Source organism: Nuphar pumila, chromosome 2 (genome assembly GCF_984573655.1).
Source record: "Nuphar pumila chromosome 2, dmNupPumi1.hap1.1, whole genome shotgun sequence".
Taxonomy (NCBI): domain Eukaryota; kingdom Viridiplantae; phylum Streptophyta; class Magnoliopsida; order Nymphaeales; family Nymphaeaceae; genus Nuphar; species Nuphar pumila.
Window position 1 is genome coordinate 11,182,726 of NC_143250.1, and position 20,329 is coordinate 11,203,054.

At 40.3% G+C, this 20,329-nt stretch overlaps 1 protein-coding gene and 1 pseudogene across 1 annotated transcript; both read right to left on the reverse strand.

Moving 5' to 3' along the window:
* Positions 1-1,007: 1,007 nt before the first annotated feature.
* On the reverse strand, positions 1,008-5,413 carry LOC149844748 (coproporphyrinogen-III oxidase 1, chloroplastic-like). The gene is made up of 8 exons (XM_089995250.1): positions 4,726-5,413; positions 4,559-4,634; positions 4,091-4,185; positions 3,830-3,913; positions 3,327-3,414; positions 1,643-1,767; positions 1,399-1,497; positions 1,008-1,316 (listed from the first exon to the last, which is right to left on the reverse strand). The coding sequence occupies exons 1-8, from the start codon at positions 5,281-5,283 to the stop codon at positions 1,248-1,250; spliced, it is 1,194 nt and encodes a 397-aa protein (XP_089851376.1). The 5' UTR covers positions 5,284-5,413; the 3' UTR covers positions 1,008-1,247.
* Positions 5,414-11,333: 5,920 nt separating this feature from the next.
* On the reverse strand, positions 11,334-12,291 carry LOC149844749 (glucan endo-1,3-beta-glucosidase 11 pseudogene; annotated as a pseudogene).
* Between the last annotated feature and the right edge of the window lie 8,038 nt (positions 12,292-20,329).

A 20,329-nucleotide genomic window follows, 5' to 3' on the forward strand; every position in this document is an offset into this window, starting at 1 on the left:
TTTTGACATTGATGTGCATGCAATCGCCTCTCTCGAACAGATAAATTTAGCCACCTTTTTTCTGACTATGGTGGTTTGCCCCTTTTTAGTGGGTCTGGTTTGTATCGAGTACCCGACCCGTACCCGAATTCCTAAGTATGGGCATGAAAAGCGTCAACTTGGGTTGCCCTGAACCTGAGCAATATGCGGGTCGGGTTAGGGTCATGATTTTTGCTGGGTACCCGACTGGAGTATTATATATATATATTTAATAAAAATATATTTCTAAAAGTATGCAGGTCTGGGTTTGAGATTTTTTTTTTGTGATCCAACAAAACCTGAACCCGGTTATTAGTTATACTAATATGGGCAGGCCCGGGGTCAACCTTGACCCGACCCGTTGACAGCCTAACCAGCTGACTACTTGACCGTGGTTAAAAGTTGACCAATTAGGGTTGATTGAACCAAATGATGAAAAATTTATTGTTATTTTGTTTTATTTATGACCCTCCTTTTTTGATGAATTTGTTACAAGAAAATTAGATGACTCGTCGAAGTTCATCAAAAGAGAACAAATAATATGGACAGTTTGCACTTGGGACAAAAATGGGGGGAGGATCAGGTGCAATGTGATTGCACACTTTGTGTGCTTCACCACTAATCACCCACCATCTTTGGGATACAGCTTGTCAGCTGTAGGGCCAGCAGATGGTGGGTGATCAGGTGCAGCGGCACACTTAAAGTGTGCATCTTGACTTGGGCATTCGAATGAGAATACTAGAATTCAGAAATCAGGAGGATGCAATTGAATCCTTTATGCCACTGCTGTTTGGTAACCCAGATTTGAGACATGGAACTGAAGATGAGTGGAGACGGGAGTGGACATGGTTTCCCATGTCCCCAGTTTCAACTATATCTTAACAATGATGTAGTTGACAACTCCACTCTGATCACCCATTTTCTGTCCACTCCCGTCGCCCCTCTTCTCTCTCCTCCAACACCGGTGCCTGGGCAGAGCCTAAACACTGTTGAACCAACAAGATCATCATATATGCATACCATGTCAAGGAAGTTCAACAAGTCGCTGCATTTCTTACACATACAGATCATATATGTGCAACACAACCAAGCAGAAATTCAGGTGCAGATGCAGACAAAAAATCTCCTATTATACATCTCAACGCATGCTACAAAACGTTCTAAGCAAAAATGTGAGAACACATCAGGACACGTAGAGGAATGAATGAGGTAACTGAGCGAGAACATAACTAAATCCATTCTTTAGGGTTGATACATGCATCCAGCAGCTTCCATTCTTCGGTTCCTTCTTCTGGTTTCTGCAAAAGAGAGCACACCAACATCAGTTCACCCTCAAATTTCTATAAGAAAACAGGTTCCATTGACAAACCATAATCTTACATGATCGTACTCCCATCGAGCCGTCAGCGGTAGAGAAACTAGAATGCTCTCGATCCGGCCTCCCGTCTTCAGCCCAAATGTGGTACCACGATCATATACCTTATATCCAAAAGAAAGCATATTTTTAGTTTCTTGAACGGAACGATTGTTTGATGTTCAGAGATGATAACTACAGCATTGAAATCAATGTCTTTTCAGTTTCTTGAAGGGAATATTGTTTGATGTTCAAAGTTGATAATTATACCAAGTTGAATTCAATGTAGCGACCCCTCCGTAGCTGTTGCCATGCCTTGTGTTGTTCTGTGAATGGTGTATCTTTGCGCTTTTCTATCAGAGGTATATATGCTGGAACCACAGAGCTTGCACATTCTACAACAAAGATAACCCGAGAATGATCAAGGGAGGAGAATTATACCACTGGTTCTAGAAATAAGCCGCATAAACAGAACCTGCACATATTTGTCCAATCACTTGAAACCTACTTGCATGATTCAAATGAACAGACTGTTTGTCTCAAGAAAACTTAGCCATCAACAAGAAACTTAATTCTTAATCATGTTCATTATATATCACCAATGGAAACTCCACTCTAATAGCCATATCTATCACACTGCTCTATGATAGCATATGCCTTCTAATCTAAACATGAGGCTTGTGCCTTTGAGTCCCTCCAGAAATTCTCTCTTTTAGTTTTAAAATGTTTTTTGGGCTAACAAATTTTAATATAGTTTTCATTTGCAGATATTGTTCTAAATAGAAAAGCCCAATTAACACATCAGGGCTATTAGTTTTCTCCTATTTTTTTTATTTCTTTGATATTTTCTGATCTTTATTCATTACTTAATGAAGGACGTGGGGACCCTAGCACTCTGGTTTATTTCAAGGCATTGTGCAACATGGAAAGAAAGATACTCTTGACAATGAAGGGCCAGGAAAATGCAGTTGCAATGTGGTAGGTGGACTTCAAGAGCGGAAAGAAATTCAACTTTCACACTCATAGCAAATGCAGTGACTGAATAACAAGAAAAGCAGATAGACCAACTCAGGACATGAGGACACTCAGCAAATTAGTGGTCAGTATAATATACAGATTTGTGGCTGGGGCAGGTTGGTGGAGACATGAATGCCCATTTCTAGATGCACACAAAAGGAAAAGAAATTCAGCAATGGTCCTTGAGACAAATGCAAGACTGAACAAGGAAGAGAGGAAAGAGTGATCAGACACACAGAGTTATAAGTAATTTTGCACATGGGGACATGGAGAGTGGAAGATAAATCGGTTTTTGCAAGCAGATCAACACAGGTAGTACTTTCTAGTAATACTATTTTACTGATTAAACCTATACGTTAGACCTGCTTAGCATCTAGCATGTTTTAGAACATTATATTGGTGTTCTACCTTTGTTTCTTTTTGCTATGTAAGTATGCTGGAAAGTCTAAGCAGAACATGTTCATTATGCTTTTGGGTCCAATCTATGCTTCAAGCACATGGATGCCATTTACTCATGTGCACACACATGCAGGCACACATGATCTTACGTTAATTTTGGGAGAATCTTATGCACATAAAATAAGTAGGAATCAAACCCTACCCTTATGAATACTGCTGACTGCTAGTGCACAACACAAGCCATTCATGTTATTCAGCCAAAAAGGTGGACTATAACTGAATAGCATACACCTCCCAAGTCAAGTACATGGATTTATGACTACCACACCAACTTAAAGGTTGAAGAACATGAGCGAACTAGCCTTATCTTAAGAAAACCATTACGCTAAGGGTGAGAAGGCCAACTTAAGTCACTTGGAGAATCTGAAATGGACACTATACAACACGTAAATGCTAAGACTGATTAATACAGCATAAGGACAGGAATATAACATTCTTTTATTTCTTGCAAATTTATAACAAATGGACACAAAATTACCTGTTACAAAAGCAAGAAGGAATTCCGGGTCGTAATCGTTCAGATCATCAAAAAAGATTCCACCAAGCCCACGCCTTTCATCCCGGTGCTATAGTCAAAATAAACAGCCAAGTGCGACATGGTTATGTTTCTTCCTAATGTTTAAAAGAAGATGACTCCTTTCTAAAATGATAGCATTATTGCTTGTTTATATGCTAATTTGAAAATTTTCTAGCAATTATCATCCACAAACTCCATATCAGAAAGGAGCCTTTCAGCTCAGCAAAGGGATTGAGATTACTAGAAAAATAATGCTTATGACCAAATATTAGATTTACCAGTCACCTAAATAACAAAGAAAACAAGGGATCTCTTCTGCAGGGATGTGACAATCAGAAAATATAATGAAATCTCAATTGTGCATCCAGGACAGTTCAAATTTGAACTGTCTCAAAGTAGTTATATCCAAACAATCAAGTAATACGAGATCAATAGTGAAAAGTTGGTAATTATTAGTTAAGTACCTTGATATAGAAATAGTCATCACACCACTTCTTGAACCGTGGATAGAAACTAGGGTCAAACTTGTCACAAGCCTGCTTTTGAAACTACAAGAACAAAAACAACTAATAAAGCCTTAAAGTTCACTGATCCTTGCTACATTCTACTGAAACCTAAGCATAAAATTGACTTTACAAGAGATACTGCAAGTTAAAAAACAGTATTATGAACCTCAAAATATGGTTTGAATCAAGTGTTCTAATGATCTAAAGTCCTGAATTTACCGTATGGAAATGCCTAACATCCTCCTCAAATATATATGCAGGAGTAAAATCTGTGCCACCACCGAACCACCATTTTCGTGGTGCTCCAGGAGTATCTGAATTACAAGCCCATATCAACCGTTTGTCAGTGTATAACAAACAGTGCTTTCAAGAGATTTCAGTGACAAACTTTTATGAGTCAGTTTATTTCTCAGAGGAGTTGGTGCCTTCTTTTTCCAGTTTAGTGATAATAACCAAATCATCATTCAGGATACCGTCAGAAGTAATCAGTGCTTATAAACAAAGACCAACTTGCAGATCAATTAGACCTCTACTAGTCTCAGAAAACTGAATCAAACTTATCAATACTCTTAAAACCAACAACCTAATTCTTCTCGGATAAGGGAATAATAATTCAAATAGAACAGAAGAAAAGGAAATGCATTAAAGCTCAATTAAAAAGACAAAAAGCAGACAGTATAGAAGTACCTTCTGGAGCATCTGTCTCAAAGTATCTATAATTGAAATGCAACGTGGGTGCAAATGGATTCTTTGGATGCAAAACCTACAAACAAAGACACAAAATGTAAGTCTACCTCCATCACTCAACCAAATTCACAGAAACAGAACGGAATCGAAAATTGAGATGTACTAACAGAGCTAATTCCGGCCGCGAAGAAGGGGACCGGGCCAGCATTCTCCACGCTCTCCCCCTTGGCGGCCCGATACGCATCCGGCGGCATCATTCCATAGACGACAGAGACATTCACCCCGGCCTTCTCCCACACGGTTCCATCCTGCAAAACCCGGCTTATGCCGCCGCCTCCGCCGGGCCTCGCCCACACATCCTCCTTGAACCGACCACCATCCACGGCCTCAATTGCAGCACATACTCTATCCTGCGCTTCCCTGATCATCTTCTCGAACCGGCCCCTAACCGACGACGCATACAAAGATGGTGCCTCCCCATCTCTCAGGAAACTCTCCGGCCGCTCGCTCTGCATCGTCTCCTTCTCAATTGCAGGCCCGGAAACTGAAGCAAGGGGCCTAAGATTCACCGTTTTAGTTGGAAATGAGACTGAGATTTTGTTGGGTTTTAGGGGTGATGGCTTGAAGAAGGTAACGAATGGGTGATGGGTAGACAAAGAAGAAGAAGAAGAAGGTGGGACATTGAGAAGGGAAGAAGGAGAACAAATGGTGGTAGAAGTCGCCATGAGAGAGAGAGAGAGAGAGAAAGGCTTAGCTGCTAGTTAGTGCCAATGATAAGAAGGGGAGGGTGAAGTTAGAAATCTTGAGAGAGAGAGAGAGAGAGAGAGAGAGAGAGAGAGGTTCTCGGGGTGGATGTGGTGGGTTGAGGATAGCCGTTAGTTTTGGTAAGGGACTGAGGGGCACAGGTCCGGACCAAGGGCTGACCGTTGGGACAGCCCCTGGTCATCTCATTCTTCATTCTCAGCCTCCCTTTTTTTTTTTGCTATTTACTTTTTAAACTCCCTTTTTTAATTAAATAGCCTTTTAACCCTAAGCAATTATTTTAAGATGTATATTAAAGAATGTGATTTCCCAGACCCAAAGGGGTTTGGCGTAGTGGGATGGGGTCTAAGCCGCTAGACAGGCGGTCTAGGTTCAAATCTTATGAGTGTTGTTTTATGCTCTGCTAGGACAGTGATCGCGTAAGTATGGCAGGTAGAGCCAACAGAGCTAGGTCTCTGATCCTAAGGGTGGTTTTTTGGTGTAAATATAAAAAAATGTGGTTTCCCATGATTCTAAAGAGCAGAAAGTAGGCCAACGGTTCCGGACCCACTTAGTCTCGCATAAACCCGGCCTCGCCAGGGTCTTTGTTTTATCTCTGGTTTGGACCAATGTCACAAATCTCGTTCTCAGGAAAATCTCACCATGCTATTTTTTTTTGGTTTTTTGAGGAATCTCAAGAAAATACCAGCGTATATAAAAGGCTTAATGTCTTTCACAGATTTGTATCTGCAATTGACTTAGCAAAGCCTATTTATTTACTTTTTGGTTCAATCTAACTTTATAAATGTGATCCATATGCTCTGAGGGTTAGGAAAACTTTTATATCACCATATCTGATGTGTGTATAGTTTTTTTTAGTGATACAAAAATTGATGACAATAAATACATAAAAAATTTTAGACTCGAGAAAACCTGTTTTACAATCGAAAAAACAAGATTAGAAAATTGATTCTCACATCGACCATGCTGAACATAAGCACGAGGCTAGATTGAGTTAAAACAACTTGCATTGTGAGATCCCAATTAGATTATAGGTAAGTTGATTGTAGAAAATGCATATCTTATATAAAAATATATAAATGATGTATAAAGATGTAAATAAGAACATAAATAATATAAAAATACAATTATTGTACTGGTTGGGGTCTACCCTAATCTAAAAAGAAATATATAAAAATAAATTTTACCATGTTAATAATAGGGATGGCAGTGGACTTGGGGAAACCGGGCCCGCCTTGCCTCACCCCGTTTGGACTGGGGATGAAGGACATGAAACGGGGATGGAGGTTAAAATCAAAACCAATGTAAGGATGGACTTACGCTTTCTCCCGCCCCATCCCCATCCTGATCTCTGCCCTGCCCCATCCTCAATCCTTCTTTAGGGATGGCAGTGGACCGAGGAGAAAAAGAGCCCCACCCCGCCTTGCCCCGTTTGGACTGAAGATGGAGGACATGAAACAAGGATGGAGGCGGGGATGAAGGTTAAAATCAAAACCCGCACGGGGATGGAGACGGGGATAAAGGGCCAAATTTTGAGAGGGGGTAGAGGTGGAAACCTTGTCCCCCGCTCCGGTCCAGTGCCATCCCTAGTTAACATGGCTATAAGAAGATGATTTATTCTAATTAAACTTGAAAGTATTACTTTTTTTATTTTATATTGGCTTTTAAAAATATTACAATAAAACCACTATTTTTTAAATACTGGTGACATTTATAACATCAGCTTGGGTGGGTGTCACAGACTCACAGATCTCATTTAGGGCTGGTAAATGACCTGAACAAGCTGAGCTTGGGAAGTTCAGGCTCGGCTCATTAATGCACACCCCTGCTCGAGCTTGGCTCATGAGCTCATCATAAGCCAAGCCGAGCTTGAGCTCATTATGAGCTGGCTTATTTTAAAAAAAATGTATATTGTTTTTTTAAAGCTTGATAATATATAAAATATATGTATAATAAATATAACATATAACTCCGCCTGTGTAGTTATACACTGCCGGTCCCAAGCCCGGATAAAGGAGGAGGGTTGCGGTAGGCCTGTGACAGCCAGCATAAAAACTTTGTCATATCCTATGAAAATGAACCAATATGAGAATTTCGTTGGGGCGTTCCCTACTGAGCGACGCGCTGTACTCTCTAGGCCCGGAGGCAGTGATAAATGTGCAAGGGTTGCTAGGTCGTCGCCCAGAAGCGACGCGTCACACCGGCGCCCGGGTGTGGTGTCAAATAGGCAAGGGTTCCCTCACTTTGTTGGACGGGTGGGGGTAAAGAAGTTAGTCCAAGACCATAAAATTAGGTTAGCCACTTGGAACATAGGGTCTTTAACTGGTAAGTTGGTAGAGTTAGTAGATGTTATGTGTAGGAGAAAGATTGATATTTTATGTCTTCAAGAGACCAAATGGGTAGGTGAGAAAGCTAAAGTGATAGAACCTTGGGGATATAAGATTTGGTATACAGGAATAAATAGGAATAGGAATGGAGTAGGGATTGTTATGAGTCGTCAGTTTATAGATAATGTAGTTGAGGTCCGTAGGAAGGGTGATAAAATTTTACTTATTAAATTAGTATTAGGTACGGATATTATTAATATTATTAGTGTTTATGCACCTCAAGTAGGTTTAGATGATTCCATTAAGCATCAATTTTGGAAAGATTTAGATGGAGTAGTACAAGAGACATCTTATGGAGAAAAGCTTTTCATCGGCGGTGACCTTAATGGACATGTAGGCATTAGTAGGGATGGATTTGAGAATATCCATGGAGGCTATGGTATAGGAGAAAGAAATGAAAGTGGAGAAATGATTTTAGATTTTTGTTTGTCCTATGATATGATCTTAGCAAACACCTGGTTTAGGAAGAGGGAGTCTCACCTAGTAACATTTAAAAGTGGGGTTAATACGAGTCAGATAGATTTTTTCCTACTTAGAAAGAGAGATAGGGGTTGTTGCATCGATTGTAAGGTTATACCAGGAGAAAGTGTAGCTACACAACATAGAGTCTTAATTTTAGATCTTAGAATTAGACAATGCCGCAAAAGGGATAGACATAGGATAGATCCTAGAATTAAGTGGTGGGCACTGAAAGGAGCTAAACAAGGAATGTTTGTAGAGCAGGTAGTTAAGGAAGTTGATTGGTGTCTCGAGGAGGATTCAGAATCAATGTGGAATAAGATAGCGGGTGGTATGAGAAAGGTAGCTAAGGAGGTATTGGGTGAGTCTAAAGGCGGTGCACCACTAGGTAAGGATACATCATGGTGGAATGAGGATGTCAAATTAGCTATTAAGGTTAAAAGAGAGTGTTATAGAAATCTAAGTAAGAGTCGTGATAATGAGAATTTGGAGAAGTATATGATAGCAAAGAAGGAAGCTAAAAAAGTTGTTCGAAACGCGAGGGCTAAGGTATATAAGGAGGTTTATGACAAGTTGGATACCAAAGAAGGCGAGAAGGATATTTATAGGCTTGCAAAGATGAGAGATAGGAAATCGAAGGATTTGGGTATGGTTAGATGTATCAAAGATGAAACGCAAAGGGTTTTAGTCAAAGATGAGGAGATTAAGGAGAGATGGAAAGATTATTTTGATAAGCTATTTAATGATAGTCATGCTCAAGATCTTGGAGACTTCTCCATTCCTTTTCATGAGATAAATCGTGACTTCATGCACAAGATTCAAAAGAAAGAAATTGCAGAGGCTTTGAAGAAAATGAAATCAAGAAGGGCAGTTGGCCCAGATGGTATACCTATCGAGGCTTGGAAATGCTTGGGAGAGAAAGGTTTAGAATGGTTGACAAATCTTTTTAACTTGATTTGGCGAACAAATAAGATGCCTAATGAGTGGAGGAAGAGTACTTTGGTGCCTTTATATAAGAATAAGGGTGATATACAAGATTGCACAAACTATCGTGGTATAAAACTCATGAGTCATACTATGAAACTTTGGGAGAGGGTGATTGAGTCTAGGTTGAGGAAGGTTGTCATGATATCGGAGAATCAATTTGGTTTTATGCCTGGAAGATCAACTATGGAAGCTATACATCTTCTTAGACAACTTATTGAAAGATATAGAGAGAGGAACAAAGATTTGCATATGGTTTTTATTGATTTAGAGAAGGCATACGATAGAGTACCTAGGGACGTTCTCTGGTGGACAATGATGAAGAAAGGTGTTTCTCTCAAGTACATTAGTATAATTAAAGATATGTATGAAGGAGTAGTAACCAATGTCCGCACTTGTGGAGGGGTGTCAACCAATTTTCCGATAACGGTTGGGTTACATCAAGGATCTGCTTTAAGCCCTTTCCTATTTGCGATAGTGATGGATGAGCTTACGAGATCAATTCAAGAAAATGTACCGTGGTGTATGTTGTTTGCTGATGATATTGTTTTGATTGATGAGTCTAGAGCTGGGGTTAATGCTAAGTTAGAATTATGGAGACAGACATTGGAAGCTAGAGGTTTTAAGTTGAGTAAGAGTAAGACTGAATATATGGAATGTCGGTTTAGTAAGCAACGAAGTAGTGATGGGAGTGTAGTGAAGCTTGGTGAGCAAGATATACCGGTGAATGATTATTTCAAATATTTGGGATCCATCATTCAAAAGTATGGAGAAATTGATGGAGATGTAAATCATAGGATAAAGGTTGGGTGGATGAAATGGAAAAGTGCTACTAGAGTGCTGTGCGATCGTAGAATGCCATTGCGGTTGAAGGGAAAGTTTTATAGGACGACTATTAGACCCGCTTTACTATATGGTACGGAATGTTGGGCTGCCAAGAGACATCATATTCAAAAAATGAGTGTAGCTGAGATGCGGATGCTTAGATGGATGTGTGGAAATACAATAAAAGATAAGATTCGGAACGAAGAGATACGTAAGAAGGTAGGTGTTGCACCCATTGAAAATAAGATGCGAGAGAATCGTTTACGGTGGTTTGGACATATTCGGCGAAGGCCTAATGATGCTCCAGTTAGAAGGTTGGAGAAATGGGAAAATATATTAGTTAAAAGAGGTCGGGGTAGGCCTAGGAAGACTTGGATGGAGATGATAGGAAAGGATATGAATGCTTTGAACCTCACCGAGGACATGGCGTTGGATAGAAATGATTGGAGGAAAAGGATTCATGTGGAAGACCCAAAATGAATTTCTTTTTTGGTTCATATCGCTGACCCCAATTGTTTTGGGATGAAGGCGTAGTTGTTGTTGTTGTTGTTATAATAAATATAACATATGTATATATGTATATATTATGTATAGTATATATAATATGTGTATAAAATATAAAATATATAAATACATAATATGTAAAACGAGCCTATACGAGCCAAAGTTAGCTTGCCATGTTCGCACTTAGCTCATTTATCTAAATGAGTTGGCTTGTAGGTCGGCTCATTGAGCTCAATTTTTGAACTGAGCCGAGCCTAAGGGCGGGCTGGTCATCTCGTTTCTCACCCCTAATCGCTTTCTTCAGATTCTAGGAAAATTTGGCGATGACTGAGGATACTTGTTGGAATTATCAACCGTAAATCTGGTAATATAAAAGCTAACACACATTTAAAGGAAGATATAAAATAACACATGCTAAAATTGATTTACATTTAGAAAGGCATAATTTAATTTATATCCATTTTTTATAGTGATATTTATGCTTGTAAATTTATTAAGATCTTTATCTCAATCGACACAAATATCCAAAATATTTGTATAGCGCTGGTCTTTACTAAGTTGAAATTGTTTTCTTGACATCTTTTTTTTAGATAATTCAAGGGAGCTGCATCACTGATGGCATATTGGCTGGCCTCCGCTTGGTAAAACCCTTAGGTTAAGTTTGATGCACTGTTCTCAGCGTAATTCGGACGAAAATTATGCTAAGAACGGCAATTTTTGACAAACGTTGGATGCGAAGGACGACGTTCCGCGCGTCCACCGCGTTCTTATAAGTATGTTATTTTCGTTCCAAAAATAACAGGAACGAAAGGAACGAAAATTTCTCGACGGGCGTGCCCGCGAGCTCTTGGTTCCTATCGGATCCCGAGTTCTCCTTCGCCATCTACGCCTCCTCTTCTATCGCCCGACGACGGGCCGAGCCTGGCGGAGTCAAACCTGACGGCATACGCCGGCGTCCCGTCGGACTTGAAGAGCCCGTAGTTCTTCTCTAGCGTCGACCGGGCTTCAGGTTCTCGTTGAACAGGGCAGACACGTACACCTCCAGCCCCACGTTCGGCCGCTTCGGCATCCCCCTTTGCTCCAGCGAAGCGCCGGTCTCCTGCGGGTCCCCCTTCGACGACCACCCCATCTCCGACACCTTTACCCTCAGATTCCCCTTCCCCTCCGCCTCTAGTGCGGCGTACACAACATCGATTTGGGCGAACAACATGTTATCATAGTGAAGCCCGGTGCCGGGGTCCAAGATTTCGGCGTTCTCCCAGAAAAGGACGTAGTCGAGGGAGATGTGCTTCGGGTCTGACATGTAGGCGAAGAGCGGGTAGGCGTTGATCAGGAACGGCGATCCGGTTCGCCCGTGGAACCCTAGCAGAGACCGAACCGGTCTGGCGAGATCTCGCCGAAATCGACCGCTCGACGGTGGGTAGGACGATTCCAGGACGGCGAGCGAGTGCGCCGTCGTCACCTCCACCTTATCCCCCAACCCTAGGGTTTGCAGAGTGGCGTAAATGTTCTGCATCGCTGGAATGAGGCACCCGGCCAATGACGAGTCATTTTCGGTGAGCACCTCGTTCCCGATGGTTATGTAACCGATCTGGCGACGGGAGGTTGTTCGCCACCTGCCCGTAGTTGATGCCCACCATCAGTGATGCGCTCGTAAGAAAAAAGGCACCTGCACGCAGAGAACCAAACTGAGCGGCGTAAAAATCGTCGAAATCTCCCATCTCCTGCGAGCATTGACGAAATTTCTGCTAGCAGTTTTCTGTCACCGACAATGGCCAATGTCGACGATGGCTGGCCGTTGATGGCTGCCATCGCCGATACCAGTGTGGTCGGCTGCAACAAGGGGGTTAGCAGGGACAGGGGTGAAACCCCATTTTTTCACAGCTTCCACTACTGCAGCTGTCGGTGATCGACCTTGAGAAACTGAACGAGTTCCACTGTAGATTGCTACAGTTCAATCCGACCTGGGGGCACATCGTCATCAAACAACGGACAATTGGAACATAGCATTTGAGTACGGTTCAAACAAACGTTGGACTTAGAATAGTTGTTACAGAACGAACAAAACCAATGCCCTGTTCCATTCTTTTTGTTCATTTCGTCCAACCTTGGACAAGCCATCAAACATACCCTTAAGGTCCACCCTGCCAACCAGGGAGCACACTCAGCTTCAACCTTGCAGCAAGGGACACCACCACCAGTGGGTTTCGAACTTGTGACGTCCTGTTAACTTGATGATATCCACAAGTTGCCCTTACCAGATGAGTGGAACCCTTGTGAGCTAATTTTTTTGATATTTATTGCTGGGAAACTCTGGTTCAGTTGGTGTAGCCCGAGAAAGATTGATGCTTTGCACCACCAAGCAGGTAAAACCCCTCACCCATTAGGAAGCCTGCTGCTCCAACTTGAAGAGGAAGGACACACCGCCTGTCGAACTCGCGACATTGTTCAACTTGAATGCCTTAAGTCGACCACCTAGTCAGGTCTGCAGGCTCTTGTGGGATAACTAATTAGGCTATAGTAACCAAAAAGACTCCAGGCTTTGGAAATACTATTGATAGTAGTAACTAAACCTAATAAACACTTATTCAAAAAAAAAAACCAAGTGGGGCAGGTAAACAAACCGAACAAATCAAACTTGAAGGGTTCATGCTTGGCTAGTTCTTGTGATGAGCCGAGCAGTGCCAAGCTTGAGCTCATGCCAAGTTTGAGCTGAATGAGCCAAGTTGATCAGGCGAGTTCACTTATAAAAAAACAAATACACTGTTTCAAAGTTGAAAGCAATAAAATTTGAACTTTAAACCTGTTGAGCCAAGCTCAAACCTGCTTCGAAAAAGAAGGTACGTTATTCTAAAGTTGGAGGCAATAGGACTTGAACTTTAAACTCGCTTCAGCCACTTATTCTACACTACATGTAACGTAAAATATATTTAAAATAAATTTATTACTACTTAGTGATCCTATACAAACTTAGTCAAGCCGAACACTTATTCGTGTTCTCAGTGGACCTGTTTTATGAGTTCAAAATAGCTATTTAAAAGCTGAGCCATGAAGCGGGTTTGGTGTAGTGGGATGGCGCCTTGGCCACTAGTGCGACACCTAGCCTCTAACAATCCAGAAAATTCGGGTTTTTTTTTTTTTTTTTTTAATTTAACGAAAGACTTTTAGAAACATTTTGAAACTACCTTCAAATCACAAAGCTAGAATCAAACCATTTACAATATACAATAAAACCCATTTCATTTACTTCATAAAATTGTTCGGATTCAGATCGGATGTGTCCAATACCATATTCAATTAATCAGATGTTGGTTACAAGGATTCGAATTCGGATTGCAAGCTCATTCCAATTTTGCTCTTTTACATGTAAACAGATTTGGATATCCACCAAAATTGGATATTTCTTAAATTCAATAAACAAAAAATCGAGACCATATATGCATCCAGTTATAATTGGATATTTGTTTTGGATAATCAAATGCAACTAAATGGAATCCAATTCAGTCGGGTATCAAGATAAAATCCAGTTCATTGACATCCCTAGCTGGGGCTTAAGCCTGAACCAGGCTTGTCTGAGAGGGTACATGAGGTGAGCCCAAGCACCAGGCCATGAGAAGCAAGCTTGATCAGGTAACTGGGTTCAATTAAGCTTATTAATCTTGATTAAGTTCATCTTACAAGTATATAAAGAGATTTGGTTGTATGAAAAACAAAAAGAATAGTCCTATCCCAATGTGTAGGTTATTCGGCGTCTGCCTGAGCTGAGTTTGTAGAATCTTAACGCTTAGTTCAAGCTCAAGCCAAGCTTGAAAAATTTTGTTTTCTAACAGAGCTGAGCTCGTCCAGCACAAGCTTGGTTCGTGTAAAAACCTAATTCCTTTTCAAGAAGACATATGATAAACATGTCATTTGTGAAAAGGACATAAAAAGGAGTTTTTTTGTCTCCCCACCCATACTTCTTTTACAAGATGAGGAATTTATGATTAGGATATTTACTTCATGGAAAACCCTTTGCTAGAAATTCAAGGCTGATAAATCGCTCATGGCTTAGTTCTTTTTCTTTTTTGTTTTTTACTGGAAGAAACCACCCCAGGATCCAGGGGCGTAGCTAGGATTCATGTGAGGGGGGGGGCAAACAGGGGTGCAGCAAAAAAAAAAATTTTGTGTGATAGTTGGGGGTTCGGGGGCAGCGCCCCCGAAAAAATTTTTTTTTTGAGATAAAATAAAAATGGCTACAGTTATTAATAAAAATCTATTTCATATGGATAAATCAAAGTATTTGCTGCAGTCAGGGCTGGGCTAAAAAATGGATAAAAATCTATTTCATATGGAATCAGGGCAGGGCTAGGACTGGATTTAAAAAAAAAAAAAAATTTAACTGTTTGGAGAGGCAGGACTGGGCTACACCTGCCCCCCCTAGCTACGCCCCTGCCAGGATCATAGACCTAGTCGTGTTGGCTCTACCTGCCATACTTACCGTCCTTGTCCGGGCAGCATAAAACTTTGAGCCTCTTGCCCCCGAGGAGTCACCATGCTTCAACTTGGGCAAGGGTGACGATCATGAGATTTGAACCTAGATCAACTGCCTAACTGTAATATTTCTTAATTTTTTAATGAGAAAAATTTAGGATATTTTACCTAAAATTGCATAAATTCATCTCCTTTTCTTGGTTTTCTTTCTTTCATGCCCTTTCCTCACCTCTATGTCAGCCAAAGTTTGGTCAATTCATTTTCAAAAATGACTAAATGGTATGCTCTTCGTTCTTTTGTTCACCTTTTAGCGTTGATTGGTACGATCCTTTCATTTCACCTTGTAACAGTGCAGCTATATTTAGATTAAACTTTTCGTCTTTCTCTATTTTATTTTTCTCCAGTAGATGCATGACTAAACAAAATGAGACTATCTTTTGTACGTTTTTCTTTCTCAATTACTTCAGACTTTTTTAGCTGCATGCTTTAAATTAAAAACATATTATGATGTGTTTTAAATGAGCATGCCTTTCTATATCTTTATTCACCTTATTTTTTGCCAAAAAAATTTAAAATGTTAATTTTTTCTAGATGCATGTTTTGAATAAAATTACAATACCTTATTCTAAATGTCAACACACACACATATATATATATATATATATATATATATATATATATATATATATATATATATATATATATATATATATAGAGAGAGAGAGAGAGAGAGAGAGAGAGAGATAAATGGGTTCCTCCTAACTGTCCATACGATGTGGACAATGCTGATTTTCGAGTCATGTTTGGTAAATCTTACCCCCACATATGTGTTTACCACAATCCATTTGCTAGGAATAGATTATTGGATTGTGTTTTTTCAATGCACTAAAGCATTTTATTGTTGGATCCTCGTAATGAATCCAGTGTGGTCATATGGTCTCACATATGGAACCCACAACTCATATGTTGGATCCAAAGTTAGTCATTGGATATCACAAGAGAATCTAACCCTTGAGATGTGAGCCATATAAATATAGTGGGCTCACAACTCATTGGATTCTCAATATGTTTGGGAATCTAAGAGAACAATTAAACTGAGAACCAGCTACCCAAAGGAGGCTAGATAAACCTAGCCCCTACATTCTATAGGTGAGATCAACAACTGTATCGAGGTGATCCCCTTGAAGTAGGCCATTAGCTTCCATCGCCCATTCTCTTCTCCATAATTTCTCTGGTGCTCCTCCCTCATTGTGCACACCTCTGTCCCAGAAACCCAATTATGGTATCAAAGCTTGGTTACCAGGTGTGCGTGGTGGTACCTGAAGGTCATCTAAGCACAAAACTCAAGAACCGTCACTTATGTTGCTTAAGGGAATAAGTTGCAAAGGAGAAAGGAGGAGGTGCATCACCAGAATCTGGCATACCCGAGAATGGTAGACCAAATCTCTTCAATAGGAAACATCTATTCCGAAAAACCATTTTTTTCCTTTTGCAAGGAAAAACCTCTCATCTGACGACCATGAATGGTGATCCTCATTGCAAGTGTGAGGCGATGAAGAAGAAGAAGATGAAATTTTTTTTGGGAAAACAGAGAGGGGGAGTGGTGCAGCCAAGGGAAGCCATCCCACCCAGGGAGCACTACAAGAAAAACCCTGATTAGCAACAAATATTTGCGACGAAAAAAATCTTTCACAAATTAGCGACGAAATTACAGAGAGAACATTATCCGCCGCCAATCTTTGAAATATTTTGAAATTAGCGACAGAACAAATTCCGTCAAAAATCCATCGCAAATTATCGACAGATTGGCGACAAAAAAACTTTCATCGCAAAACTGTAGCAACTTAGCGACATAATTAGCGAGGGAAATATTCTATCGCAAATCTGTCACTCTCCGTCACTCATTAGCTACGGATTTGCAACAGAATATTTCCCTCGCTAATTCTGTTGCTAATTTTCGTTTAAAGCTATCAAATTAGGGCGCTAACCTCCCTCTGTCTCTCCCTCGTTTACCTTTAGGGTGATTCAGCCTGAACCTGGTAACCTGCTGGTCGGTCGCAAGGGATCAACTGTTAGGGCGGAAGGGGCACAACTCCTTCTGTCTTTTTCTTTTCTTCTCAGATAAAGAGGGGTCGGCTGATGGAGCCGACCCTCTCTCTCTTCCTCTCTGTTGCAGGGCGCCCGGTCGATTGGCCCTCTCTCTCTCTTGACTCTCTCTTGAAGATTTTTTTCATGCAACTCATTGACAACCATGGCTACCGACCAGATTCGTACTTACGGTGTCGTCGGCAGTGGTTCCGGCAAGCTTACCCCTCTTTCTGCAACTTTGTTGATTTTTTTTCTTCACACCTCTTTCTCTGTCACTCTTTTGTTTGATCGATGGGTGGAGGAGACACACCGTGAGGGATTTGGGTAAGGATAAACCTCACCTCCACCCGACGATCTTGGGGGGTGAGGTTTATCTCGTCCCCCCTATCACGTGATAAGCGGAAGGGGGAAGGCGGTGAGGTTTGATTTCTATTATAACAACATAGTGCCCCACCTTACATCTGTTGCCGTATAGGAGGAGAATTTTTTTATTATAACAACAGGGTGCCCCACCTCCTCTATTCCGTTTCTTGTTTTGATGTTCTTGAGAGGCAACAAACCAGAGTCTGTCTGGTACATTATCTGCAGAAATAGGAAATCTGACCAATATTATCTCTGGAGAGATACCTGCTGAGCTGGGGAAACTTTCAAAATTGAAGACACTTGATCTTTCTAATAACAAATTTTCTGGACCTCTCCCTGATAGCCTTGGTAAGCTCACCAGTCTTCAATATTTGTGAGTTTTTATCCTTTTTTAAGTTTTCACTGTGTGTGTTTTCTGTTTTTCCTTCTCTTTCTTCACTTGTAATGTATGGTCTTATTTTTCTTGAGGTAAATAACATGGTCATGGTTGAGTGCATGCAGGAGGTTAAACAATAACAGTCGCTGTGGAGGTTTTCCCATTTCTCTTGCTAAAATCCCACAACTTATTTTTCTGTAAGTTTAGTCTCCCATTTATTTTTCACTGAGAAGTTGAAGTGCTAAATTCCTAAGATGTTTCTAGATATGGTGATGTTTAATGACTTTTAGATGCCATGATGTTACAGGGACTTGTCTTTCAACAATTTGAGTGGACCCGTGCCCAAAGTTCCTGCTAGAACATTCAAGTAAAAATGTTCTGTGGCATTCTTTGTTATGTTCTTTTCATATTGTTGTTTTTTCTTATGTGGGTTGTATTTTATCTGATGTTAGTATTGAAGGCAATCTTCTAAAATGCGGGAGCGGTTCTACACAAGATTGTTCCACAACAACTCAGTCAATTGTTCTTTCTTCCCCTCCAAATGCATCACCTGGTACATTTCTTTCTCTCCATCCACTAATTCTTCTTCTTCCTTTTTTCACTGTATGTTTCAATATGACTTTCTACAATTTAGCATTTTGGTATCTAAAGATCTGTTTGTTGGCTTTTTGTCATTCTTTTTTTATTCAGGAAAACAAAAGGGCCATAAAGTCGTTGTTGCATTTGGAGTTGCTCTTGGCTGCACTTCAGATGCTCTCCTTGTTTTAGCTTTTGTAGCTTGGTGGAGAAAGAAGCAAAACAAGCAAATGATCCAGGATGACTATGGTTGGTCCTTTTCTTACTTTTTAATCTAAATTTTATCACCCCCCCCAAAAATTTGTTGTAATTTTTTAAAGCACACTTTGGAAACAACTGTATAGTTTGTATACTGTCTCTGTTGGAAAGTTAACTGTGGTATGAGATGATCACACTTTGGATCTTTTCTCAAAATATATGATTGTCATGAAATTTTGGTACATTGCGGTTGATTTCTGAAGCCCTTGGAAAGCCAACTCATGTTGCAGACACATAACTCAAAGCATGTTTTCTACTAAAGAAACTGTATATATCACATTTATAAGGTTAGATCTGCAGGAGTGAAACAAATTGACAAATGTGTTGTTTTCTACTAGATTGCAGGTACAAAAGACTAGCAAATTTATATCCTATTAGGAGGCCTTCATGAGCAGTTCCTATTAGTTTTGAAAGTGTTGTTAAATGCTTGGTTGTGCTTGCCAGCATCAAACAGAATCAGGCATAAAAAGATATTTCTAGTAGAACCTAATCTATGTAGGTGATTGTGCATTGGACTTACTCTGTTGACTCTTTCGGTCATATTTTTCCATAAGAATGTATATAATCTGTTACATGTTATTTAAGAGTGGAAGACAAAAATATTTCATTTTTGAGATATTAATCATAGATCTCTCTTCTTTTATGACATGTAGCCTCATTGCAATCTTATATTTTAAATTTGATGTTTCAGATTGCTTCAGTTAGGTAACAAATCATACCTGTGGCCAAGGTAGGCTTTCCCATTGCATATTCTTAGTGCGCAACTACTTTTTTATTCTATCGCAGGCTTAGTTTCTGTTAGATCTTTTGTGGAGATTTTGGCACTATTTTGCTTTCTCATGATTTAGTTTTATGTTATCCTTGGGTGCTTCAACAAAGCCTTTGGTCATCTCATTTTTGGGGTCGAGTGGAATATATGCTGGTTGCACTAATCTGGCTTATCAACAAGCTGTGGAAGATGGAGTTGATGTCCTTGATTGCCCAGTTCAAATGATGAAGGATGGATTTGCTATATGCTTAAACACTTCAGAATTGAAGAAACGAGAATAGGTGGGTCTGATGTTATTCATTTTGAAGATTGTATATGTGACCTTGTCGACACATTCAGGTTGTCTTTAAAAAAACTTTGTGCAATGACATTTGCAGTGCACAATATTGAAATGAAATTAAAAAAAGAAATTTTCTTCATTTAGTAGTTGTTGTAAAGGAATGGAAGCCCACATGTAATGCTAACATATGGTATCATCTTCTCAATGCTAATTTATCGGGCACATTTGCAAGTGGAAAAGTAGAACTCTGCCTCTGGGAAAGTGGTTGACCTCAAGACCGATAATGAAGAGAAATTTCATTGCCCCTGGGAAAGGCACATGAGGTGCGCCTCAAGGCGTATGAGTGCGCACGCCTCGGCTTGAGGCGCGCCTCAAGGCATATGAGGCGCACGCCTCAGGGCTTTTTTTTTTAAAAATTTTGTGACGGATTAGCGACGGCTTTATCCGTCGCTAATATTTAAGGATTGTACGTTTTGCGATGGATTGTATTTCGTCACACATCCGTCGCTAACTTGGTCGATGAAAAGTTAGCGGCGGAATTTATCCGGATATACTCCATCGCAAATCCGTCGCTAATTAGCGATGGATTTGCGACGAAAATAAGTCATCGCAAATCCGTCGCTAATTAGCGACGAATTGGCGACAGATAAATTCCATCGAAATTTAGCGA

Excerpts from the sequence above, each read along its gene's own strand:
- LOC149844748 (XM_089995250.1), bottom strand. The coding sequence starts at position 5,283 with ATGGCGACTTCTACCACCATTTGTTCTCCTTCTTCCCTTCTCAATGTC. Across the intron at positions 1,498-1,642 it reads GCTACATTGAATTCAACTTG|GTATATGATCGTGGTACCAC; the intron begins GTATAATTATCA and ends TTTGGATATAAG. Across the intron at positions 1,317-1,398 it reads CTCGATGGGAGTACGATCAT|AAACCAGAAGAAGGAACCGA; the intron begins GTAAGATTATGG and ends TCTCTTTTGCAG.